The following is a 26,607-nucleotide window of genomic DNA, read 5'->3' as shown; positions in this document are numbered from 1 at the left end:
ATTCCATATCCCTTTTCTTTAAGAAAAAATTGCTTATTGGGTACTTACTAAATACACAGTCCAAAGTGATTAGCATGCTAAGATCCTATGAGAAGCAGATATCAAGATCAGATGGGACATTCAAGAGATTTCTTGGGAGAAATGCCTATGAGGGGAAAAGAGAAAGGAGGTGTCTAGGGAGAGCCTTCAGTCCCCTGTCTGACCCCTGCGGAGAGCAGGGGAGGGAGAAGTGGCTAGGCTCAGGCCCAGACTGCGGTGTAGTTCTGAGAAAGTTTCAGCACAGCCAATGGGGAGTGCCTGTGGGGTCTTTACATTGCAGTCACTCATCAGAGGGGTGTTGCAGGAATGATCCTGTCTGAGTCTCCTTGCTGTGCTCAGTCTGGGGCTGAAAGAAGCCTGTGGGGATCGTATTTTGGCATGAACAAGGTGATAGATTTAGCAGATTCGAAGCAATGCATCAGGGACCATGGGTCAATTACTCTCCCTGTAACAGGAGAGGGTCATGGCTACCAACCAAGCATTATCTCACTTAATCCTTCTAGCATCCCTCTGAGATAGGTGTCATTATGCCCCTTTGGCAGATGAGACACCGAGGATTAGAGAGGTGAAGTTGCTTGCCTAAATTCACACAACTGGTAAGAGATCAGAGCCTGGGTTTCCACCAGTGGTGAGCCAGCGCTGGCTCTCAGCGAGTGCTGCCGTTTCAGAGAGTGCGCTCTTCAGTTGACATCAAGGGGAGCTTGAACTTGGCTACAGTAGGAGTATTGACACCATGGGAATCTGCAGAGGCTACAAATCAAGCCTTTGTGCCCTTCCCCCGGAGAGGTGGTTGCTACACACTTGCCAGCATTCCACCGACTTGAATCCCAGTCATCGGACTCCAGGGCTGCCCCTCCAACCTTTGTTATGTGCCACTGGCTTTGTGACTCCCTGACACAGTTCTGAAGCCCACCTAGACAGAAGGTTCTCTAGGGCAGGGAAAGAACTTGCCTTACGCCTTCCTGTGTTCCTAGCCATGCACACCACCACGCTGCACCACTCAGTAAATATTTGCTGTTGAAGGAGACGCTGATATGTACATATACTCACCTCTCTGAATGATTAGGGATCAGTAGCATCTGTGACATAATATAAAAGTTGTGCTCGGTACAGTTGTATCTGTTTACACTCAGATTAATTCCTGAATTTGTAATAGCAGACACTACTGGAAAGTGTGTTTCAACCCCAAGGTGGCCTTTTAAGAGGACTGCACCCTCCATTACAGCCCAGTGTTGCGACCGATGTGCTTCCTACCTACTACCACCCACAAACGAGGAGCCCTATTAACTACGTGTCTCGACCTGGCCCCAGGCAGCTTTCCGTGAAATTGTTGATCCTCCCAGCTGTGACGCTGCGGCCTGGGAAGTCACGTGTGCATGCTGCCTGGAAGTGGAAGGTACAGAGGAACTTTCAGAGCTGGACTCTCCCCTCACTACGTCATGTGCACCCGTGTCCCAGAGCCCAGCGTCTGGAGGGAACGACCCAAGAAGGTTAAAATGACAAGAAGCTGCCCTGGGCTCCAGCCAGTGTAGAAAGAGATGTGCCCGCCCTAAGTGGTCTGAACCGTAAGAAGACTCAGGTGCTGGGAGTCACTTCGAACTACATAGTAATTTGGGAGCTACTAAGAATGTTTCCAGTGCACGTGAGCAAGCTGTGGAAGGAGCTTGGCCGTGAAGCCTGCTTCCAGATGCAGCCGCGGGTCTCTCAGGAAGGCAGCCCTGGCCCTCCCGCAGAGCCCTTTGAAGTCTTTCAACATTGCAGAAGAGTCTGTAAATCACTACTTTTTCTGCACCGCTTCCAAAAATGTTTCCTCCTTATTAATTTATTTTTTAAAGTACTTTTTTGACTGCCTACTATGCGGGAGGTAGGCCCTTTTCTCAGCAGTTGAGAAACATCTGCAACTAAAGCGAAACCTGTATGGCTGCGGAGCTCACATTCCAGTTCACTGCTCCAACCCTCTTGATCTCCATCGCCCTCGTATGTGTTCATTCATCAAACGTGCGTTCATTCAGCCACACAGGTGTCGGGCCTTTCCTCTGTGCCACAGGGGGAATGGGGTCCGGTGCTGCAGAAACAGGACAGACTCTGCTCTCAGGAATGCAGTCCATAGCCCTTGGGTTATAACACCAGGGCATTATCTGCAGTCATCAGTGGACCCGTTATGAGGTGAGGAGCCCATGTCCATGAGGCTTCCTGGAGGAGGTAATACCTGAGCTGAGTCTTGCAGCATGAGTATAAGGCAGCCTGGCAGAAAGCGCATGGCAGCTGGATGCATGGGAAGAACTAAGAGCAGTGAAGGTTGCTAGTGTGTAAAGTGTGAGGTGGAAAGTAGCAACAACCGAAACCCACAAATGGACATTTTGGTGAGCCTGTGTGGTGGGCCTCTTCCCTAGTTCATGCCATCTGTTCAAAATACAGCAACACCCACAACTGAAGGCCATCTTCTGGCTAGTGTCTTTGAAACACAAGCAGGGGTTGCTTCCCTGGTCTCTAACCAGGAGGTGTAGACCTACAAGGCCACCATACTGCCCCACACTCCCTGTCTCCTCCCAGCAATACCCTCATCCACTCCATTTCACCATTTCCTGTCAGCCTTTTTTCATTTCCAAAGCCACCCTTCACAGGAGACTTCTGCCTATTCCTAAAGATGCAGTTCCCAAAGATGGGAGTTCCTTCCCTCCTCATCCTCGTTGCCCTGTGTTACTAACTCACTGGTAATTCACTGGCCCGTCAGGCAGCTGCTGGGAGCCCTTCAGTCTCTCTCACCCACATTCCAGCCCTCCTTTATCACCCGAGAGTGACACAGGCAATGAACTTTACAGCTGCCTCTGCTCCTCCTGGAATGGCCTTCCCGGAAATGTGGGAACCTCATCAGTCCTCTGTCAGCCAATAAAAGTGGGATAATAGATGTGCAAGAGCTTGGAAAAGACAAGAAACATATCATCTGCAGTGTTTTTGTTATCTTCTGAGGCCTCTAGACCTCTGAAGAAGCTATTTCTGGCTTTGTAGAAATTTCAGGAAGGAGAAATTTACTGGCTTCAATAGGTGCTCACCCCCTACATAATCAAACTTTCATTAAAAAGTTTTAAAAGTTCGCCCTGGCTGGTGTAGCTCAGTGGATTGAGCACAGGCCTTTGAACCAAAGGATCGAGGTTTGGTTCCCAGTCAGGGCACATGTCTGGGTTGCAGGCCAGTTCCCAGCAAGGGACCCACAGGAGGCAACCATGCATTGCTATTTCTCTCCTTCTCTCCTTCCCTTCCCCTCTAAAGATAAGTAAATAAAAATTTTTAAAAAGTTTTCAAACTTCGAAAGGAATTGCAATGGTGACGGAGGGAAGAAGTGAGAGTGAAATGATGTGCTCAGAACTCTCAGAGCCCTCCTCTTCAAAGGGGGTCTCGAACCCACAACACACCAAGTCCTAGGTCTCTGTGACTTTTCACAAGCCTTATTAGCATTTTACCTGCACTTACAGACTGATTTGATGGAAGGCTAGGGCATTAAGGAAAATGGGTAACCCATCAGACTGTTCCTAAAATAAAGGGAAAACAGAAGTGGCCTTTATCCTCCTTGGGGTGAACTGAAACCAACTGGGATTGCATTAACAGAAGTATCTGTTCAATCAGCAGCAAAGGGAGATGACACATGTCCCCATTCTGTCACGTGTCTTTCTAGGTGAGCAGGTAACTCATTAAGTTAAGGGAACCACATTCCCTCTTCCAAAAGAAGAGGCCTTCTCACCCTGAGACACAAAAGCCCACCCAGGGCTACCATCCTTCCGAGTTTGAGAGGACAGGTGCTGCCTGTCTTCCCATCTCTCAATACAGGAGTTAATAAGAAGTTGATGGTTCATACGGCAAATGGTGAACTTTCCTGAGCTCTTGGGTAACCAGATCAGTTTGGCGTTATTAATCCATTCCTCCCCATTTGTGAGTTAGGTGGAAGAACATCTAAGGCAATGAAAATCCAACTAAAGAAACGGCCTCTTTTGAAAGAAAACTCATATTTAAATTATTTTTTAAAATAAGTGTTTAGGGGAAGAAAGTTCAAAGACTTTTGCTTCCTTTGTTCTTCTTAATATTTTATTTGGAGTTTGGCATTGCAAACAGGACAACCCACAGTAAGAAAAATAAGCCTTCATATAAAAAATATTGAAAAGGGCTAAACACCAAAGTATTTTTCTTTTTTCTATTAAGTTTTACATATTACATAATTGCATGTTTCTATTACATTTTCTATTTATTCCACATCTATTTTATCTTTAAATATTTATTTCTGTGTGGCAGATTTAGGTGTGCTTTTTATTTTCCTCTTTTTGCTTACCTAGCTATTCTCTAATAAATATGGGTTGATGTTGCAATAAAAATATTTGAGGAGAAAGAGTGAAGTTTAATACCAGTGAAATTTTTTTTTGCTTTTGAATTTGAATAGTTGACCAAATCAATGTATTAAGACTGAGAAACCAAAGAAAACATTCGGTGATAAGTTAACTGGATGGTAGGTTTCTCTTTAGTTGTTTGGGTTCTTTCCCAAGACACGGGAGTGTTTTCATGGTAAAATTATAATCCCAGATATTCAAACTTTCAGGTTCACATTTTCCACTTTACCCACAGAAGCTTCACTTTAAGAGTTTTGCAGAAAATTCTGGCTCATGTTCCAGTCTTTCTCCTGCGGAACCCAGTAGATAATCAATCATAGCAGACTCAGACCGTCCCCGGACCTTCAGCCATCAGTGCTCAAAGGTTATCATTCGATAGGGAAGTTCTTCTAAGGCACCAACTTCTTTCTAAAACAATTTAGATTAAATAAGGAGACTAGCTACAGACCACACTCTTTATAAGAGGTATAAACATTGGCAATCTGCAGCGATGTTCTATTAGGGTCTGACCTAGAAGTGGGCAGAGAGAGAGTGCCAGGTAGGCTCAGGGGGACCTGGAAACTGGTGGCACCTCCTCATTTCCTTGAGAAATACTGGCTGGGCATCTACTCTGGGCCAGATACCCCTCCACGCTCTGGCACAGCAGTGAACACAACTAAGTCCCACCTTGCTTGGAGCCGATGCTCTAGCTAAGTGAAACCCATAGCAAACAAACAGGCCAGTCATATATAGTATGTCAGGTGGTGATAATGGCCATGGATAAATTCCAAGTGCCTATGAACTTCAAGGGGGGGCACGGGGGACACATCCTTATTTTCACCAGCTCAGCATTTTCTTTAGTTTTGAGTGTAGGCAACAAACAGCAGTATTAACAGTACCTATACTGTTACCAAAGAATTCATAGATATTTTATATCAATTACTATTATTGAAGATGTTTCAAAATAATCATTCACACTAACACAATACTTGGATTGAAAATACGGTAGATATTAAACCCATTGAGAAATCTTACTTAAATACAATAAACAAACATATACATATATTACTTACCAGAACTTTTTAGTATTTTGATAAACCCATATATTTGTTTCCCTTTTCAATCCTGTTTTGTTTTATACACTTGAGCACATTACGTTTGAGAAATGGCTCCTTAGACTCTACCTCCCACCAGAGGTCAGGGGTGCTTTATGCAGACTTTCTGTGTCTACTTAAAGTGTAAAAAGGTATGTACTCAAGAGCTGAGATTTAGTACAATCAATGACTTTTACTACTGTATCAAGCAGTTCTTAAGGGAAATGTGTTCTATGCCAAGTGTGTGTGGTGGTGCGGAGTACCGTGCCCGGGCTGGTTCGGTCCACCGTCTTGCTTCACATGAAGGAGCCAGCCGTTTGCCCCCAGTTCCGCACCATCAGCACACATGTTGGCACCCTTGACACCCTCAAAAGGACAAACGATAGTTTAGTGTTGTTATTGTGGAAATCATTTCTACTGTGTGGACCCCTGAAAGCATCTCAGGATCCCACCAGGGATCTGGGGACCACACTTGGGGCACTGCTGAGCTAGAATAAGTGGCAAGTCCAGGAACCCTCTCAGGCACTTGAACCACCTGGGGGACTCTATTCACAGAAAAATTGTGTTGTTGGTAGTTGTCGTTTGCTGTCCAACTCGTTGAAATAGAAGTTCTACCCAAGTTTTTAAGGGAGGATTTTAAAAATCTGTCAAAAGTAATCTGTTGACATTTTTTTGGTGGCCCAAAAGAAGCCCAACACTGAATACAGGTGAGGAAATTCCTTTTACAGCAGAGACGTGCGGTTCCTGCTCAAGAGAAAGTGTCCAATACAAAGGGGCTCTGTGCCCCTTTCATTCATGGACCCTGTTGGCATCTAGTGGACCCTTTTGACCACCTCTCAGAATAATGCTTTTAAATGGAAAAATCATTAGGATTACAAAGAAACCAAATTATATCACATCGTACTTACAGTCTCAGACCCTCTCAAGGGGCTCTCTCTGCTCCAGGTTGGTGACCACCTGCATGTCCCAAATGCAGGTGGCAAAAACACCTGGGGTGACAGTTACTTGAACTGCATTTTTTTCCAGGTTAATTAATCTATGAAATCCCCCAAATTCTGACTATCAAGAGAATAGATCTCTAGACCAAATGAGTCTGGGGCAAGAATATGGAAGAAGAAAAATGAGTTTCTTCTTTGCCTTCTCTAAGACCGAGTGGCACACATCTCCTGCTAAATACAACCTCTTTGGAAAGGAGCATGGCCCTGGGCTGGAGGCAGGAAGACTTGGGCACCTCCGCCAAATGGCCCAAGACTGTCAAGAATTCTCCACTGGGCCCTTGCTGGTGTAGCTCAGTGGATTGAGCACGGGCCTGCGAACCACACGATCGCGGTTCAATTCCCAGTCAGGGCACATGCCTGGGTCGCAGGCCAGTTCCCAGCAGGGGACTCACAAGAGGCAACCATACATTGATATTTCTCTCCTTCCCTTCCCCTCTAAAAGATAAATAAACAAAATCTTAAAAAAAATTTTTTTAAAAAGATTTCTCCACTGGGACTTTCTAAAATTTTGATTGCTCTTTTTGGAAAAACGTATCATTTGATATCAATAACTCCCTTCTTTTTCTCTGCTTCTTAAGTCAAACCAGCATCCTTAGGCTTATTATACTTCAAGAAACTATGTAGCCCTTAGTGCTTAAAATTAACAAGCAAAAATGTAGTCACGTAGTTACCTAAAGAGTGAAGCCAATGGCAACCCCATAGTGAGATTTTTTTATTCCCCTGGTGAAAGGTTTGTGAATTATCAAAAACATCTTTTTATCCTCTTTCATAGAAGAGAATGTTGGTGCTGAGGATGGTAAACAGCCAATAATCCACAAATCACTGAATTTAGTCTTGGAATTCATCAAAACTACTCCAGCATCATGATCTCCTCTGATTGTTTTTCTTGGGCTGATGGTGAAATGAAGTCTTATTCTTTGACTTCAGGGTGGAGAAGTAAGTGGTGGTTTGAAAATATCCCAAGGTAGGGAGCCAACCTGTGATTTTAAATTGGCCACAAATAATCTGCCAGGTGGATATTCACCACTTTGTTAGTCAAGGGGTTCATTGTGGGCTTTCTAGTCCCGGTCAGTTTTCTCATGAAGGAAACCCTGCTCCTCGAGACCACAGCTCTCCTTCCTGTCCCACCACGGGCTGTCTTCCTGAAGGGCGAGTGGAACCGTCAAGCCCTTGCATTTCCGTGACTGCCATACCCAGTGGCTGAATCCTTCAGAGCCCTTCATCAGCACATTCAAAATTCAGACCACCGGGTCAGTCTGGCTGTTGTTGTGGTCATTTATAAAGCATTTTCAAATACAATTTCTTTAATCACCATAGCCATCCTGTGAAAGAGGTATTACTCCCTGTATTTTATAGGTGAGGAAACTGATGCTCGAAAAGGGGAAGTATCTTGCCGATCATTATCCAACCAGTTAATAAGAGACCAAGACTCGAACCGAGGTTACCTGATGCCAATCCCAGTGTTTTCTTCTCTGTCCCACAGGCAGCTCTTATCTGGTTCAGGCTCATTACAACTTTCACTTGTCCCTTATCTTCCAACATTATTCTTGTTAGAAACACAGCACAGCAGATGATGAGATTTTAAAAAAATATTTATTCTTTATCCTATTCCAGTTGTCCCATTGTTCCCCCTTGTCCCCCTCCACCCAGCCAGCCACCCCCACCTCCATAGTCAGTCCCCACACTGTTGTCCATGTCCATGGGTCTTTCACGTATGTTCTTTAAGAACTTGTGTGTCGGGGGCTACCCAAATTAGAAATGGCTGCATCTAAAGACAGTGGAGCATGAACTGGAAAACTGGGGGTTGTATTTGACCTGCAGACATGTTATGTTTCACTCACAATTTTTGTTTTGTTTTGTTTTGATGCTAACATTGACCAATTCACAGATTTCACACAAAAATCCAAATAGCTTCTCTTAAAAATGGGGCAACCCTGGCACACATTCCATGTGGCAATGGTCAGCTTTGGCTGAGCAGCAGCGGCCCCCTGGGGACAGGAAACATCCTTTTCCAGTTTGCTCCACGCAGACCGTGTGTGCAGGCACAGAGCCCCACTCTCGTGTTCAGGTCACCCGACAGGCTCCTGTATGCCTTGGTGCTGGCTACCCTTGCTCTTGAACGTGAGTTCTGGGGTAGGCAGAGCAGGAACTGTATAACACAGTGCCCAGCATATATGGGGAGCTCTGTAAGGCCAGGGTTGAATGACTGCTACGGATCTTGTTACATTTATTGATTGTTACCCCTTGAGTGTTGATTGACGGTGTTTATTCTGATCATTTCAAATGGTTATAACCTCCTGACTTCTTATAGTTGATTGGGGCTTAATAAATTGTTTGTAGTGAGTGAGAGAGACACAGACAGAGAGAAATAGCCTCCCTCCCAAATTCGTGTAAGCAGTTTTTCATCAGATTCTTTCATGTCTGTGTCTACATGATAGCCGTGTTACACACTCAGTCTATGGAATTGACCTCTTCATCACTCCTGTGCCTCTCGTCTATTTTACACTGAGTTTGTCAAGTGTTTGCTTTTCTTTGCTTCTGGTTCTCAGTTTGATCGACTCAAAGGAAACATCTGGGAAACTGTTTCAATGGCTCTTTATTTCAATAAACACTATACTTATATATGAGTAAATTATTATAGTTATTTAAATTTTCAAATTATTTATAAAGACGTGGGCTGATCCCTGGCAAATGAGAAACTTTTGAAAGGGTTTCCCATCTTGTGTTCTGTGCAGTTGTGTTTTGCTCTAGAGCAGAAAGAACCCTGGGAGCAGAGCCCATGACAGGGTCAGAAGTGAGGTTTCCAGAGAAACTTCAGACAGAAAATTATAAAGGGGAAAGTCTGAGGCTTCCTAAAGGCCTCCTACCCCCTGGAAAACAGTCCAGAAAGCCTTCAAGTGGTTAGAAAAGATAAAGTCTGAATGAATGAATGGCCTAAAAAAGGGACCAGGTTAAAAAAAGAAGGCAGAAAAAAACTGAGGTATGTGGTTGTGGATACAACTGTACTTATAGTTTCTGGAATTTTTTGGTGTACTTTTTACTATACCTTATGGAAAATTTCAAATGTTCATAAAGGAGAGAAAGATACATGAACCTCCATCACCAAGACAGCTCTTAGTCACTTGTGATAACAGTGTTTGAGAAACTGAAATTCCCAGTTAATCTAAAATAATTTTTCTGACTGTTTAGTTTTAGCTTCCCTTTATTAAATCTATTGTGAATTCTTTATGACCTCCTAAGTGGGGAATATGAGGCCACAAAGAGGAGAGGCTGTGGGCCTAAAAAAAAATCCACAAACATGCTGTTTATATCCTGGATAACCAGAAGTTGCAAGTGTGACTTTTGTGGTTTATTTTGGCCTCCTATGCCAAAACAATTAGACTATTGGAATAGAAAGAAAGGAAAAGCAACTCTGAACCTCTCCAGCTGAGAAGGCAAAATCATCAACATTCTATGAGGCTAAGCCATTTCTGTGGCTTTTAGAAACTTGTGTGGCCCAAAGGGGTCATAAATCACTTTTATGGTATAATACTCTTAAAGGAAATACTTGGTTCCCCAGGAATTCCTGCCATTCTTACACTCACAAAGGCTCACACTGGTGGAGATCTGTTCGAGCCTGCTTTTCCAGCTCAGGACTGCCTCTAGGAGATTCCAGACAATGTTGAGACTCGGCCTACCTTCTGGGGTTCCTTTAACTGGTGAGATGAATGGCTTCGAGGTGGTGATTCATGTCTCTTCACTTCATAGTTCGACTTTTAAGTAAAATCTTCACTGGTCCTTCTGACCCCTGGCTTGTTACCATCATCTTTTCCTTCTGGTGTCACACAGAGAGCGGTCGAAAGTTAAGTGCGTTTCACGTCTCTATTAAGATCTAGGCTGGTAAAGTGTAGACCCCACAGGATATACTTGCAGTCCATTTGAGTGATGTCACACAGCCACACTCCCAGAAAGCCCATGGTGACCTGTCCATTGTCTATGTGACTAAGTCAGAAGGAGGGGAGCGGGACTCTCCATAAACCCGACCTGTGTATTTTAAGGGTGCAGTCAGCATCTCAATATTAGTCATGTTAGGGCAGATCGTCCCACTGACTGTAAGCTTTCAGATATTATCAGCACAGCGTCCTCTGCAAAGGCCACTGCCAGCAACGCATCAGGCCGAGTGCATCCGGCAAAAGAGCTCTGGGCTGCTGTATGCCTGGTTAACCAAGACAGCACCTTCCGAGCTCACAGCAGAGCTGCTGGGGGCAGATGCCCAGCCACATGGTTTTCTCTGGGCCTTGGAGACTAGAATCCCAAAATCCCAGTCATTATTCCTCTGGGTGGAGCCCACATCTGGAATGCACCTTGTCCCGCAGGGAGTAGGTTATAGGTCATTTAATGACATTTCAGTCATGTGGCCATCTACTAAAAATAAGTATCCACAATGATATATTTTTCTATCATATCATTTAAGTACTTTTCATATAAAATTTATCAGTGTTTGCATTCCTGGTTTTACTCTACTGGTGAATTTTTCATAACGTTACTTATTGCAAAACGGTGAATCTTCTGAAAGCTTTTAGCAGATTCCCACGGTGATGTGCTAGATATAAGCAAAGCACAGTTCGAATGAAAATTTCATCATCCTCAAAGGCTACTTTTATAAGCTACAAGAGAACACCTGTCTGGCCCTGGGTGGGTACCAGAATACAGAGAGGAGACATGAAGCTTTTCTTGAAGAAATTTAGAGTCTAAACAATAGGCATAAAGACTATGCAGAGCGATGACTGGGCCCGTTTTGTATTCATAGCAGACTTCAAATATTGAAGCTTTTGGTGACACACTTGAAGCAATTAACAGATTCAAAACAACAGCATTGTAATAAAGTCAGTACTATGATGTAATAATGTCTTGCAAGGTCTGTAAGAAGAATCCTTAGGAATCATGCTTTTGATGTCCAGCTTAAACTGTGTATTGGCCCTATGCTCTCTGGCATACTCATGAAGCAAAAGTTAGCACATTTCGATAAGCATGTGATCTTGCTCCGCAGACTTCACATTTCACCAAGCTTCTCTCCTCCCACTTAGCAAGGTACACTCCCATGCTCATCACCACACCCTGTCCTCAGTGTTTCTTCTGATAAATCTCCCTATGGGGGGTTGGGGGAAACATGGATAACCCATCCAGAACCGTGTCAAGGTATGGTATAGTGATGTCACACTCCCTTGGCTCCAAACACATAGCAAGTATCAGAATGGGAAATCCAAAGGAATTGCCAGTTTAAAAAGTAAGAAAAGCATCCCTGTGCTTGGAACAGTACCAGCGTGATGAGCAGTGGTGACGTCACAGGCCAGCTGAGGCTGCGGCTCAGAGTCGTGCAGGGGCAGCCAGGGATTGGGCTCTTGTAAGGTGAAGGGGACTGAAAGTGCTCCTGTCAGTACGGGGGCCTGAGCCAGGCCCCACTCTTTAAGGGCTGGGGTGGGGGTCCGTACCTGCCCTCACTCTGAACAAAGGAAGCTGAACAAAAGGACTGCTGACCTGTCCCTGGGAACTGTGGCTATAGATAAGTGTCTGTGGATGAGAGAGGCTGGAAAGCCACAACCTCCCAAGTGGGAGGTGAATTACAGTCTTGCTGCTTGGTAACCAGATCTGTAATAGTCCCACTGTTCTCATAGGATGAGAACTACCAGTAAGACCTGCTCCTGGACTAGGTGCCAGGAGTCCAGATGGTAGTAACCACAGAACCACCCAAGGAAGAACAGAGGGAGGGAGGGAGGAAGAAAGAACAGGAGAGGAGGAAGGGAGGGGAAGAAGTAGCCTAATTATGGTTCCTCCTTTGGTCATCCACTTTTCTTACTTTCCCTTAATATCCTGTAATTTCACTCTAAAGTATTTGGGTATAAATTTACCTTTGTTTATTTTGTTCAGTACCCATGGCACACTTTTAGCCTAAAGAATCACATCTCTATTTTTAGAATATTTTATTTTTAATTGAGTTTCTTATGGTGATATTGGTTAATAAAATTATATAGGTTTTAAGTATACAATTCCATTTCTTAAATTTTTATTTCAATTACCATAGTTTTCATCTTAAGACTTATAATTAGTTCTTTATGAATATCCTCACATTCTTGATTCATGTTATTGTTTCATAATTTCCTGCCCTTGTATAAAGGAAGTTATTCATTCTTTTATCTTTTCAACATCCTAAGTACACTTATTTTAAAGTCTTTGTCAAATTATTTCTTAAAGCCATCTGGAATGAATTCACGTTCCAACAGAAGATTTTGCTGCCTTTTTTGATATTAGATTTTTTTTCATGTGCTTACAATATTTGTCCTATAGGCTCATTTTGAGAGGAAGATTCATTCTCATTCTCACATTTTAAAAAAGATTTTATTTATTTTTTAGAGAGGAAGGAGTGAGAAAGAGAGGGAGAGAAACATCAGTGTGTTGTTGCCTCTAGCACAGCCCCTAATGGGGACCTGGCCAGCAACCCGGGCATGTGCCCGGAGTGGGAATCGAACCAGCGACCCTTTAGTTCACAGGCCAGCACTCAGTCCACTGAATCACACCAGCCAAAGCTCATTCTCACATTTTAACATAAGGCAAAAACATTAATAAAAATGGATACCATATACAAATAAAGGGAATCAGCTACCAAGAAGATATTCTAAATAAACATTAGTAAACTTATATACTATAAACTACAAATAAAGGAAGATAGATACAATTCTTTGCCAGCTACTTAGCACCAGAGTGCTTACCATGATTCCTTATATACAGTAGCTGCCTTAATTCATAATATGAGTAAATGATCTTAGCATTGAGTTGTTGAAGATTTCAGCTTGAATTGTTTGAACATAATGAGCAAACAATTGTGAGCTACTCCAAATTAGGGACTTCTGAAATAAAATTACATTATAGATGTAAACTATGCAAGAAAATTCTACTTGAAAATTTAAAATTACAATTCCAGGTAAAGCTCTATTTTGTGTTTTATTTCTAATCAATAGCATTAAAGAAATGATGACCCCACTTGAACTCTTTTTCCTCACTATTCCTTCAACCAATCACTGAATACAGTCCTCATAATTTGTGATTCTATAAAATATGGGTCTGTCTGGAAAAAGTCCAGCCATTGTTAATATAACAAGAATGGTTTACAAGACATCAATGTAACCTGGCAGCCAAGGAGAGTGGCCTGGAATGCACATGCATGAACAATGACGACTTCACTGTACTAGTCACTGGGGGCAAAAGATGCTGTTGAGTGAACATGTGCACTGTGTGGCCGTCAGATTCAAAATGACTGAGGAAAGCAATGAATCTGAATCAAATTTTATGTTAAGCTTGAATATTCCTCCGTGTAAACTATTTGGATGATTCAGAAGGCCACACTATGGGCAACTAATGATAGGCAGCTTCTTCATGACAGTACACCCACTCATGCATCATGTCTTATACAGATTTTTTTGTGTGTGTGAAATATCAAATCACCCAGGTGACTCAGCCCCGCTACAGCCCAGATTTGGTGCCCTGCAACTCCTGGCTTTTCCCAAAGCTAAAATCACCTTTGAAAGGGAAGAGATTTCAGACCTTTGATAAGATTCAGGAAAATACAACAAGGAAGCTGGTGGCGATTGGGAGAACTGTGTGAGGTCCCAAGGTGCCTACTTTGAAGGGGACTGAGGCGTCATTGTCCTATGCACAATGTTTCTAGTATTTTGTATCTTCTTCAGTAAACGTCTCTATTTTTCATCCTACGTAGCCGAATACTTTCTGGACAGACTTTGTACATATACCCCTGAAAGTTTTTGTCAAGATAGACTCTCATAAAATGCCCCACTTATACAAAATTTAGGGTATCTAATAGTTTCTTAAGTAACTCTCACTGCCACTAACCTCTGCTTAAAGACAGTCTTTGTGCTAATGTTCCAGACATCGTATGTAGAAGGAAGGAAAATGATGATTAGCCAAAAAAACTATAATTTTGAGACCTACTGACTGATAATGTATTCCACTTTTACCTTTGAAAATGTTTTTATAAAACTGGGTTGGGCCCACTGTTTTTACACTAGAATCTGTAGACACTTATCCGCTTAATAAAATAACCACACAATCTGGCAAAACTCTGCATATTTGGCAGCCCCTCCTGCCCTGAAGCCTGGAACAGCATCAGACCCAGCAGGTGTGGCTTTCAGAAAGTCCAGAGAACTGAAGTCGGGAAACCTGCCCAGCACCTCACCAGTGAGCACCATGCCTTCCCAAAGGCCAGGCTGATGCCCCAGCTTTTAATAATCCCAAAGAGCCTCCATTCATTCATAACCAATATTGAAAACTAAAGTAACTACGGAATTGACACTGGAGACCTAGATGACAGTAAGTTAAATTTCTTCTTAACAAAAGATACCATGTAATTTAAAAGATTTTTTTGACATTTAAAATGTAAACACTCCATAGCATTGAACACTTTTATACACATGAAAAACCTACTGTTCCCCTTGTTAATAGCCCCGTTTTTTCTTAAAGGGTGGAGTTGAGAGGAGAGTAGAACTCTCAACTAGCCTGGACCCTAGGAAGGAGAGGAGTAGGAAATATGGTTTCTCGTATTTTTGTTTTTTCCGTAAGGTGCTCTTTAATTGTAAGGTCCAGTTAGTGAGATCAGGCTCCCTGGGCCCTACAGTCAGAATCACCTGCTTGTATAGGGCAAAGGGAGGAGCAGTGTGATAGGGTGGGACTCGGACCCTTGTGCCTACTGTGGGCCATGATCCGTCCAACAGGCAGAACATAAGGCAGCAGTGGGCAAGTTGAAGTAGTGACATGATGACATGCCAATCGGGCCCCAACAGAGCCTGGTGACAGACGTGGTATTTAGAAGCAATGTGCTATGCCTTAGAAGGGGGCTACCTGGGAAAAGCAAGTCCGAGCACCCTTGCCTGGAGGGACCGGCAGGGCGGGGGGGGGGGGGCGGCTAGGGAAGCTCCTGAGACAGAAAGAGGCTCCATCTGACACAGGCAGCAGACCTGGCCTCAGTCACCAGAAGCAGGCAGCCTGCTGGGCCTGCACCTTGGAAACGAGGAACGAGTCCAGTGATTAGATGGGCTCCCAGAAAGGGATCATACTAGCTGGTCTAAAGCAATGATTTACAGATTTAGAATTTTTTATCAAGTGAAATCCTCTATACAACTCAATACAGAAACTGAGGCAAAGCCCAGCTCTTCTGGCTTCCATAGGACCTGGAGTCCCACAGCCCCACCCATCTGCCATTCCCTCCCCCACCACAGACACTGTATACCTTAATTTCTCCCTTTCTTGGAACTCCTAAATCCCTCCTTTTTGGGCTCAGGATTAGCCATAGGATTGGAGAGGGTTTATGATGGAAGATTGTGGAATGACGGAGAAATACACAGGAGATTTGGCTTAGTTCATCTTCTGTGAAATGAACAAAGTTCAGAGACCTCTGTCAACTAGGTGAGAGGTGGGCAGACTTTTTTAAAATGGAGACTGTGGGTGTTGAGGATGCCACAGACCACACTGTGCAGGTTCTGCATACCTTGTTCACTCAGAAGGCTCACCAGGAGTCCCCTTGAACTTGCTGTCAAATCCTGAAGTCTTCTCCAGCTTCCGGAGCCTTCCTTTCTTTCTAGACGGACTGGTGGGTGCCAGTCCTTGTCCAGGCAGGAACTGATGAGCAAAGGCATGGAATTACCTAATCGCACAGTGTTGGTAGCTCACGGAGAGTGACCGTCTTCTCAGAATCAACAGAGGGTCTGTTTTAAAATGCAGTTTCCTTGCCTTTTACTCCAACCCTGTTCTATCACACACTCTGGGAGTTGGGTCAGGAAATTCGAGTTTTTCATAATTGCCCTAACTGAACATTATTCTCACTGGCTTTTCAACAGTCCTTCAACGTGTTTGAACAGGAGAGTGACTGGGATGGATTTGCATTTCAGATGAGTTACTGGGGCAGCTACATGGAAAATGCATTCTGGGAGAAGAGAGGAAGAGATACTAACTGGCTGGGGAAGAGCTGAACAGGGGTTTGTGGGGTGAAATGGGTGGGATAATGAGGGTTAGGAAGCTATTCGGGGGTCAAATTTCAGGGCCAGACTATTGAGTGCAGAGAGTAAAGGTGAGAGGGGAATCAGGAACGACCCCACAAAGGTCTGGCTGTGACTGGGGTGTCCTCTGACCCACTGGGCCCTTTGGCATTTAAAAAGTGAGTGTTGTTCATCACAATCCATTCTATAAAAATGTTCCAGGAGCAAATCAATAGATGATTTCGCTGTAAGATCAAAGCGGAAGGCGACAAACCCACCAAGAAGACCTAGGGCATATTAGTCTATGCTTTTAAAAATAATTCAGTTTGAAATAAATTTTTTAAAAACCCTCTATTTTTTGTAGGTTTGCCAATTAAAAGGATTCTCTTAATTATAGGGAGCCCCCATTTCCGTAATCACGTGGGAATAGGAGTAGAGTGGGACCTTATCTTCATACCTAGCCTTGTAAGAGGGCTGGGCTCGGCCGGGAAGAGCACTGTGGGGTGTCCGCAGTTTAGGCCGCCATCCAGGGGCCAGATGAGCAAATCACAGGCCCAGCACTGGCAAGCGGGTTGGCTTGGCCAAAGTCACTGACCATGATGACAAACTTACAGTGAGGCGTAAAATAAAAGTTTTCGTTAAAGCAAACTTATTCTAGAAGCACTGCGTGAAAAGGAAAAACAAATGAAGTTGCGTAGCTATGTAAAAATAAATGTGTACTATCTGCAATGGAATATTACTCAACCATTAAAAAAATAAAATCCCATCATTTGCAACAGCTTGAGTGGACCTAGAAGGTATTATGCTAAGTGAAATAAATCAGACAGAGAAAGACAAATACCATATGATTTCGCTGATATGTGGGAACTAAAGAGCAAAATAAATAAACAAACAAAGTAGAAACAGGCTCATAGACATAGAGAACAGACTGATGGTCAACAGGAGAAGGGGTTTGAGGGGCCGGGGGAAGAGGCAAAGGGATGAAGAAGTACAGATTGGCAGTCACAAAATAGTCCCAGGGACGTAAAGTACCGCATGGGGATTATAGCCAATAATACTGTAGTAACTGTGTGGGTCCAGATGGGGACTTGGAACATCACGGGGCCCTTGTAAAGTAGATGATTGTCCAAAGACTGTGCTGTGCACCTGAAACTAATGCAAAATAATACTGAATGTAAACTGTAATTGAAAAATAAAATTTAAGAAATATATATACTATATATACTTAATATGTATACACTGTTTATCTATACACTTAGCACGTACATGGAGAGAGAGAACTTGAGTATAAAAAGGGGATTGTAAAACAACCCAGGAGAGTGAGGCCTGGTGCCAACGATAAAACCATCAACACCAGGGGAAACTGGAGTCCGGGAGGAGCCAGACGGTGTCTATCAGGGCAGAACAGTGTAAGAGCAGCTGTGCTGACACTTGTCCCGTTCAATATCCCAGGGCACTGAGAGGTCACTCGCCGAAGGTCTGGGTTCCAATAAGAGTGGACCGTGTGAGTGGCCGGGAGTAGCATCCTGTCGCCCTTGTCCTTGAGCTGCTGGGAGGCAGAGTCACTGTTCCACAGTGGCTGAGCCAGAGGCAAACAGCTGCAGGGTCTGCACAGCTCCGGCTTGGTCTTCCACCTGCGTCATCTCGTATTTATGTCCTCCTCCAGCAAAGGATGGCCGTGGCCAACACCATTCATCAGCCTAATGGGCTCAAATGGAAAGCTCTCAAATCCCCCCAGGGACATGCCTTGATCTAAGAAAAGAAGAATTGTTAACAGCAGTTCTTAAACTAGGAATTTATGTCTTCCCAGGAATTGACCTTGTGCGGTTATTTGTGGATCCCAATTGGGAACTGGCCTCCGGGGCCCCTGCAGCTCCTCCACCTTCCCCACCCCCACCCCAGCCAGAGGCTGTCCTCTGCCAGCCCCTGCGAGCCCAGGCCAGGCTCTCTGGGGACAGAAGCAGGGCTGCAGGTCATGACTTTTTCCTCTGCCATTAGTTCATTTATTTATTGAGTATTTATCACTTCCCTGCTTTTTCCAGGCGGGGTGCTAAGTGCTTGAGGCTCAGTGAACAGGCAGTCTCTGCTCACGGACTCACCACCTATGCAAATACTCAGGACACGAGCTCTTCTATTTTTTAGTTTACAAAAGTTTAATTACGGTGTACACTCAATATTATTTTGTATTAGTTTCATGTGCACAGTGGTTGGATAATAACATACTTTACAAAGGGTTCCCCCTGAATCCCTGGCCAGGTAGCACAGTTGGTTAGAGCGTCATCCCAATATGCCAAGGTTATGGGTTCGATCCCAGCTCAGGGCACATACAAGAATCAGTCAGTGAATGTATAAGTGGAAAAACAAACCGATGTCTCTGTCTTTCTCATACTCTCAAATCAATAAAAAATGTTTTAAAAAGCTGTTCCTCCAGATATTTCCAGTACCTGCCACTGTAAATGGTCACTGCAGTACTATTAACTACGTCCCCTGTGGTGTCGTCCCTGGGACTGTCCTGTAACTGCCCATTTGGACTCCTCCATCCCTCCACCTTTTTCACCCAGGTCCCCAGCCCCCTTCCCTTCTGGCAGCCATCGGTCTGTTCTCTGTTTCTATGACACTGTTTCTGTTTTGTTGGTTCATTTATATAGTTCTTTAGATTCCACATGTAAGTGAAGTCATGTGGTGCACTGTTGGTGGGAATACAGACTGGTGCAGCCACTGTAGAAAACAGTATGGAGGTTTCTCAAAAAAAATTTTTAAATGCATCTCCCTTATGACCCAGGGATTCTACTTCTGTGTAAATATCCAAAGAAACCCAATATACCAATTTGAAAGAAAGAATGTATGTACCTCTATGTTCATTGCAGCATTATTTAAAATACCTAAGTTATGGAAGCAACCCAAGTGCCCATCCTCAGGGGAGTGGATAAGAAAGCTGCGGTGCCTATGTACAAGGAAATATTACTCGGCCATAAAAAAAGAATGAAACTTTCCCACTCGTGATAGCATGGATGGATCTTGAGGGCATTCCGCTAAGTGAAATAAGTCTGTCAGAGAAAGACACAAGTTTTTTGAAGACCACTGTAACGGGAACTCTGGAGAAGTGCGGGTGCTATGAGAGTCCCTGTGGGAGAGCTTTGTGGTCCCATCCTTCCTGTTTGTACAGGTCTCGGGGGGGCTGACTATTTATGGGACAGATCTCTGGAAACCCCCTTTAAACCACCACCACTTTACCCCACCCTTTGGTGTGAAGCCCAGGCCTCAGGGGACAGACCCTCTGCCTCTAAGCACACCTGCTCGGGCTGGAGTTCCCCTAGCTCTGCTTCTTGCCCGGCCCCTGGCTGCCCCAACTCTGACTGCGGCCCACTTACAGGCTCCCTCTGACCTCAGGCTCAGGCTCTTGGAGGAGGCCAACTGCCAGGGGACCCCCAGAGTGTACAGGACAAAGAGAGGTCTGAGCATCCTCCTGGCAAAGCCAGGTCACCCTCCCACCCAAGCTCAGATTTGTTTTACATGTAAATATCCTTATAGTTTTCTGATGGTGAAAGTGAAATACGTGCATTATAATAAAAGCTAACATTTCCAAAAACGAGTAAAGTATAAGTTCAATGTATTCCCATATACTTGTACATCTACCACCATAAATAACACTTCAAACAGTTGGATGTGTGTCCTTCCAGATAGGTTTGTGTTTATGTAAGCAAATATGTTTTTATATTGTCCTACATGTTCACATCGCCTTACAATTGGCTTATTTTCACTTGAAAATTCATCACGGACACTTTTCAGGGTGGTTCATGTAGCTGCTCCTCGCCCTTCCTGGACGCTCACAAGCTTCACTGTAGGAAAGTGCCCAGTCATCCCCGCAAACCAGTCTCCCAGAAAGGAACGCTTAAGTTCTGCCATGTTTTGTTGCAATAAATCTTTTAGCAATGAAGACCCTTATCTCTCTGTCAAATTTTCTTAGAACGGTATTTTGGGTTTGACACCACGCATTTTTAATGGCTTTCTATACACAGTGAGGCACTGTGCATTCAGTAGAAACCACATTTTGAATTTTGAGTTTTGATCTTTTCCTGGACTAGCAATGGGCTATACGGTACACTCTCGTGATTCTGGGCAGTGGCAACAAGATGATTTTGTCCAACTGTAGCTGATGGAAGTGTTCTGAGCATGTTCAAGGTCGGCTAGGCTAAGCTATGATGTTCGGTAGGTTATGTGTTTTACACACACTTTTGACTTACGATATTTTCAACTTCTGATGGTTTATCAAGACATAAGTCAAGGAGCAGTTGGTCTTTCTGAGAACTGTTTACTCTGCTTCCCATGGTACACTCAAATGCTTGGAGCGTGTTTGCTGCTGAATCTGCTTGTCCCAGTTGAACTTGGTGTTGTGATTGTGTCGTTTATGTAATCAGTATATAAACCAAACAAGCATGGTGGGAGGGGTGGGGAGAAAGGGTAAAAAAGTTTAAGGTATATTTTCCTTATTCCAAACTTAAACAAAAAAAATGATAATAGCCACCTACCCTACCATATCAGATGCAGTGGCTTCAAATGACTGACAGACTGCATCAGCCATGTGACTATGACTGCGAGTTAACACCCTCTCCTGATTTGCTTTCATAGTGTCATCTTTGGAAAAACACCCATAGTTGTCGGTGTGTTTGTAGGTTGGATTATCTTTTCTCCCTAGAATCACCTGAGAACCAGTGTCTGAGCTAGGTTCTTGATGGAGGCTGGTGCTCAGCCCTTCTGTGGGTCCCCGGCAAGCCATGGTAGGCTCTGGTGATACTCACAGAGAGTCCATGTTTAACGAACCCCATGGAAGAGAGGAATAGAAAATCAGGGAATCGTAACAGCTATCTGTGAAAATGAGAGAAGTCTATATACAAACATCTTGTCACCTTCTAACCGAAAACAAAACTAGAAATGATTTTACAGCCTTTCCAAATTGAACAAACCCTTTATGAGGCTGTTATAGGCACTTAGTGATTATTTCTTGGGTGTATGGACACACAGGGAAACCCATTTCTACAGGACTAGAGATCTCAGGTTAAGTTGGAGTGAATTAAGAATTAAGTCATGCTGAATCCATTCAACAAGTATGTGTTAAGTACCAACTGTATACCTACCAGTTGGCTGGTAACTGCTATCTGTGGCCACAGCAAGCCACAGGGACTAGAACTGCCCTCTAGATGTTGGATACAGCAGAAGGCTCCGGGCCCCTGGGAAACGCACAGGTGCAGTTTACCCACCAGAACCAGCACTCCCCGAAATGTTCTGACGATCTGTGCACCAGGCCAGTGGAACAGGAGGATGTGAGGGGGGAGGAAGCGTTCCCACACAATCTCCAAGTTCTTGACATCTCCTCGGGCTTACTCGGGTCACTTACACATTGATGCTACTCACACTGTGTGGCATTTGACAAGGCGCTCACAGAAGCCACAGGGCATCTCACTGCTGTGTCTTCTCTTCCAGGACATCAACGAGTGTATCCTGGAAAACTACCCCGAGTGCTCCAACCCCCGGTTGTTTTACATCATTCCGTATTTTTGTGGACAGCATCCCCGATGCAGGTAAAGACGGAAGGAAGGCTCATGGGGACAATGGTGGCAGAATCTCTTATCTCTCAGCCTCTCGGAATTAATATGTACTGTTAGTGTTTGAAGATCTTATTCAAGATGCTGTGTGTCCTATAAATAAAAAAACCCAACAAGTCCGGTTCTGACAGAGCCCTTGGGACCACCCCATAAAGCTATGCCCCTGGAGTGCCAGACAGACTCTTGTTTTATACTTACTGCTCCTGAGCCATGCGATAGCAAGGACTAGGGGTGGGTACCAGCCTGCTCCTCCGTAGTGACTGTGCCCCATCAACACCGGTCCTGGCCTGTGTGGCATGTCTGATGGGGTCTGAAAGCTTCATACCCAAAACTTGATAGCATCTCTCTCATAAGACTTGCTTAGTAGAAAGAGAAGAAAGTACTTCCTAGTGACTACCTTCTTTAGAGAGTGACTTCCTCAAATCGTAGGGCCCTCAGGGTGCTGTCTGCCCACCTCCTGCCTCGGCGTCCCTGGGGCGCTTGTTAGGAAGCCCCTGCTGATCTCATTCTCTTCGGGGTGGGGAAGGCCTTCGTGACCACCTCCCGGGTGACTGTGATGGAGCTGTAGGCGAAATCCGCTGTGCTCGATAAATGTGCGATCTGGAGAGGAAACCTTGGTGACAATGACTGCTCTCTTTGCCTGGTGGAAAATGAACCCTGTTACCAGGAGTGATGTTCTCCCCCAGAGGAAACATTAATTAGAAGGCCCTTGTGTTCCTGAGGAGACCGAGGGGAGGTAGCTGCTTCCCAGTTGCAGCTCATTCACTGTACTTGTCGCCGACACAGTGATTATTGTTGTTGTATTGAGTTTACTGCACACGAGAGTCTGTTTACAGTCAGGATTCCGGGACCGACATTGTCAGTTTTCTGTTTCACCCTGAACTTCCTGAATTCAGGGGGCCTCCCCACCATGCTCGACCCTGGAGTAAAGGACACCTGGTTCGAGATCAGCACTTCAGACACTGGGACAGTTTGGAGCCAAATGACTCATTTTCTGTCACAATGAAGATATTTGTTCCAGGAAACACGATACTAACTTCCTCCAGTATTTTCTTAATTATCTATGCCCTAATCTTGGAGAGAGCACTCATGCTGCCTTATCTTGGTTCGGATGCAAGGGGTTTCAAAACCTCTTTCAAAATGTCGCTGTGTCCCACCTTGACAACAATTATGTGAGCTAGGTAAGGGTTACTATTACAATTTTCCAAAGGAGGATCCTGGCTGGCCCCCGTGCCCTGAGACGTCTCAGGGCAAAGGCCAGCCAGGCCTGGAGCCCCGCCCCTGCGATCCCCTCTTCCTCACTCGCCCATCACTGTCCACTTGGAGAGCTGCTCTGCCAATGAGACTAGGCTCTTTTCCTTCTTCAGTTCTAAGACAATTCAAATTGTCTTTAAACTCTTGAAAAGAATAAGACAATTAGCGGCCATGACCTGACCCCTATTTTGAGTCCTACCAGAATCCAATGTCAGTAAGTTTCATATTTCAAAAGTTCTATCTTCATTTTATTGGTTCTGTTTGGTCTTTAATCCCTGTTTATTAGGACTAAGGCCTAACAGCCTGTGCCTGTATCCTTCTTCCAACAAATACGCAGGCCGGGGACAGTAAGTTCAAGGGCCTGAGCGAGGCCTGTCACACAGGGGAGAGTGATAGTGGGGAGCAGGCGGGGAGGGCCAGGGACGGCTGCTGCTGGCGGCTCCATCGGAGTCGGTCTTCAAAAAAACGGGGGTTGGCCTTATACAAACAGGGGGGTGTAGGCAGAAGAGAGACACTTTCAGCATGTTGTTGCTGCATTGCAAAAATGAATCTCTGATTTTTTAAATGATTTTTCTGTCCATAAGGGAGCCTGGCGAGTGGGCCCTTGAAAGAGCAAAACTGAACGTGAACGAAAACTTCCTGCTCGTGGGGATTCTTGAAGAGTTGGAAGATGTGCTGCTTTTACTGGAAAGATTTTTACCTCATTACTTCAAGGGCGTGCTCAGTATCTACAAAGACCCAGGTAACTGTACGCAAGCTCTTCCCTGTTCCGAGTGTTACCCACCTGGAAAAGGACTCAGGATCTAAAGCAGTGAAATCAGCTCTTCTGTTAATGAAGGACTGTTCCCCTAACGTGCAGAGCAAGGTTGAAACCATGAGATACAAATGCAAAAAGCCCTGAGCTTCAGGTCCAGATATAAACTTGCCATGTTTTCGAGGCTTGGTGGGGCCATTTCTGCCTTTGGAGAGTGAAATTGGCCCCACGTCCATCAGCCTGGTCCTGAGCGTGTTGCTGGGTGAACTGATGAGTGGGCTGGTGTGTGCCTGGAGGGGTGTGGGCGAGTGGGAACCTCTCCCAGCACAGGAGCATCTCTGGTCTGTTTCCATCTGACAAAAGCACTCAGGCAAACAAAATCCTGGCAAATACAATAGACAGAGCAGCAAACCGAAAATGCAATTATGATTTTATCCTGCCAAATGGACTGGCTTCCAAATTAGAAGCAAGAAAGAGAAGGCAGCAAGGCAATTTCAAAGGTGGCCCATAGTGCCACTGTAAATAGAATTACCTTCGGAAATTTCTTTACTTTTGTTACCATTGTTTTATCCCGAAAGAAAGACAAGCAGCATTGTTTGTTTCTTTCCTGTCCTCCTTAATCTCCTGCTGCCACAGCAAGCCCTGCTTGTTTATTCACCAGTCTGTTGGTTGTCTTGTTGTTCCATCGTTCTGAAATGGGAGGCTGCATTCTGCCTTGGGGAAGAGGGAGCAGCCGGAAGGCCCTTCCGGTGCAGCCTGCTGCCTCCCACCCCACAACGAGGCAGGGACCCCACACCACACCTGCATCACCGGCAGGTAGGTTCCCCGGGATATCTGGTCTTTGCTTAGAGGAGCCTTGGGTCCTGTTCCGTAAGGTGACCCCTACCACCTGCAGGGTTGTGCTGGAGCAAGGTGGCTGCCTGGAGGATGCATCCTAGGCTCCCAGGTCTCGTTCAGAGATAAATCCTGACGCACCTACATGCAGGAACGTAACCGGGAACCTCAAGGCACTCTGCAGGGGTGTCTTCTCTGCAGGAAGTGTGTTTGGAAGAACTGGAAGCCTAATGAACCCTAAATAGTCAGTTTGGGGAACTAGGTCTTCCCTCGTCCTTTTAACAATGGACACTTTAAAGAGGTTAAAGAATGTAAAGAAACCTGCTGTGACCAATGTTTAGTTCTGGGAGACAAGACAGCTCTGGTCTTTGTGCAAGAAGGGGGTCTTATCCTAGGTTAGATTCCTTTCCTGAGAAGGTTCACATCATTCTTCATCTTGTCATAGAGCACGTGTGTGTGTGTGTGTGTGTGTGTAAAGGCTGACTGAATCCTGAAGACACACAGTTGTCAAATCAGATGAGCACGCCCTTGTCCCAGCCTCTGGGGAGAGTGTCAGTGGCCCTTGTCACACACATTTTGGGACCTGGACCCAACACTGTTCCAGGTCCCAGGATGCCACGCTCAGCACACTGGAGTTGACCTTGGGGGTACGAGCCGAGCACTTAGAGGACATTTTTGTCTTCATCCTTCTTAAATACAAGTAAGCCAGGAACAAAGCTCACCCCGTTTCACTGTTGTCACCAAGTTGTATCACCTTGGCCTCCCACCTGTTTTCTTCACTTAAATATATGACTTCTCAGAACCTGTGGGCCTTGGCCTGATGACCTGTAGGCACATTAATTAAAGGAGAACATATTTCTGAAAACCTAATTACTGTTAGCTCATTTGCCTCCAGCCTCAGTCTTTCCACCTATAAATCAAAGACTGTTTTCCCTCCGAGTCCAGCATAGCAATATGGTAATACTCTGAGGCTTTCTCTGAAAGAGAATGAGGGACACCCGATACTCCTGTGTGGCGGGGTGAGAGGTTTCTCACTCCCAGGGCCCCCGCAGGCCAGTTGACACCACTCAGCTGTGCTGGTGGCTAGAAGAGTGAAACACCCCTATACTGCCTTCAGCACCCACCCTTAGGTGCACCCGCCTCCCTGGCTGGCCCTCACCACCCCCCAACAATGAAGTAATGAAAGGGGTAATTCACGGTACAGAGAGGGTCTTCGGGACCCTGGCCTGAATTCAGTTCCTGAGTGGAACCAGTTGTTAAATATTTTGACTCTCACCCCAGAATCAATCTTCAGCTGCCTCATATTATGTACACAACCAATGAACCTCTGAGTGGTTCTTTCTTCAGTCACTTCCACTGTTTCATGTTCTGAAACGGATACACTGTCGGCTATCAATATTTTTCTTAGCCATGATTTCCTTTGGAGCTAAAATCGCAGTGGTGTTAAAGCTGAAAATAAATAAGCAAATCGAAGACAGAGATGATGTGAGTATTTGTGATAAGAACAGTCATGTAAACAGCCCTCACATAAACCTTTGACTTGGCAAAGAACTGAGCTGTTCTAGTTCAATAGCGCCACCTAGCAGCCAGACGTGGAACGAACTATATGACCTAGTATTAGCCCTTACCTTCCTCCTTCCCGGGGATCTGAAAG

General features: G+C 44.9%; 1 protein-coding gene across 1 annotated transcript in view; it reads left to right on the top strand.

The window, feature by feature from the left end:
- The window catches only part of UST (uronyl 2-sulfotransferase), a 266,913-nt gene that overhangs the window by 197,843 nt on the left and 42,463 nt on the right, over window positions 1-26,607 (top strand). The window contains exons 6-7 of the mRNA XM_037034745.1: window positions 21,990-22,087; window positions 23,950-24,107. Of these exons, the coding sequence (XP_036890640.1) occupies window positions 21,990-22,087; window positions 23,950-24,107 (256 nt within the window). The remainder of the gene's footprint in view (window positions 1-21,989; window positions 22,088-23,949; window positions 24,108-26,607) is intronic.

Source organism: Sturnira hondurensis, unplaced genomic scaffold (assembly GCF_014824575.4).
Source record: "Sturnira hondurensis isolate 20B ecotype Veracruz unplaced genomic scaffold, ASM1482457v3 Scaffold0022201, whole genome shotgun sequence".
In the NCBI taxonomy this organism is placed as follows: Eukaryota; Metazoa; Chordata; class Mammalia; order Chiroptera; family Phyllostomidae; genus Sturnira; species Sturnira hondurensis.
This window is presented reverse-complemented; position numbering and strand designations above follow the sequence as displayed.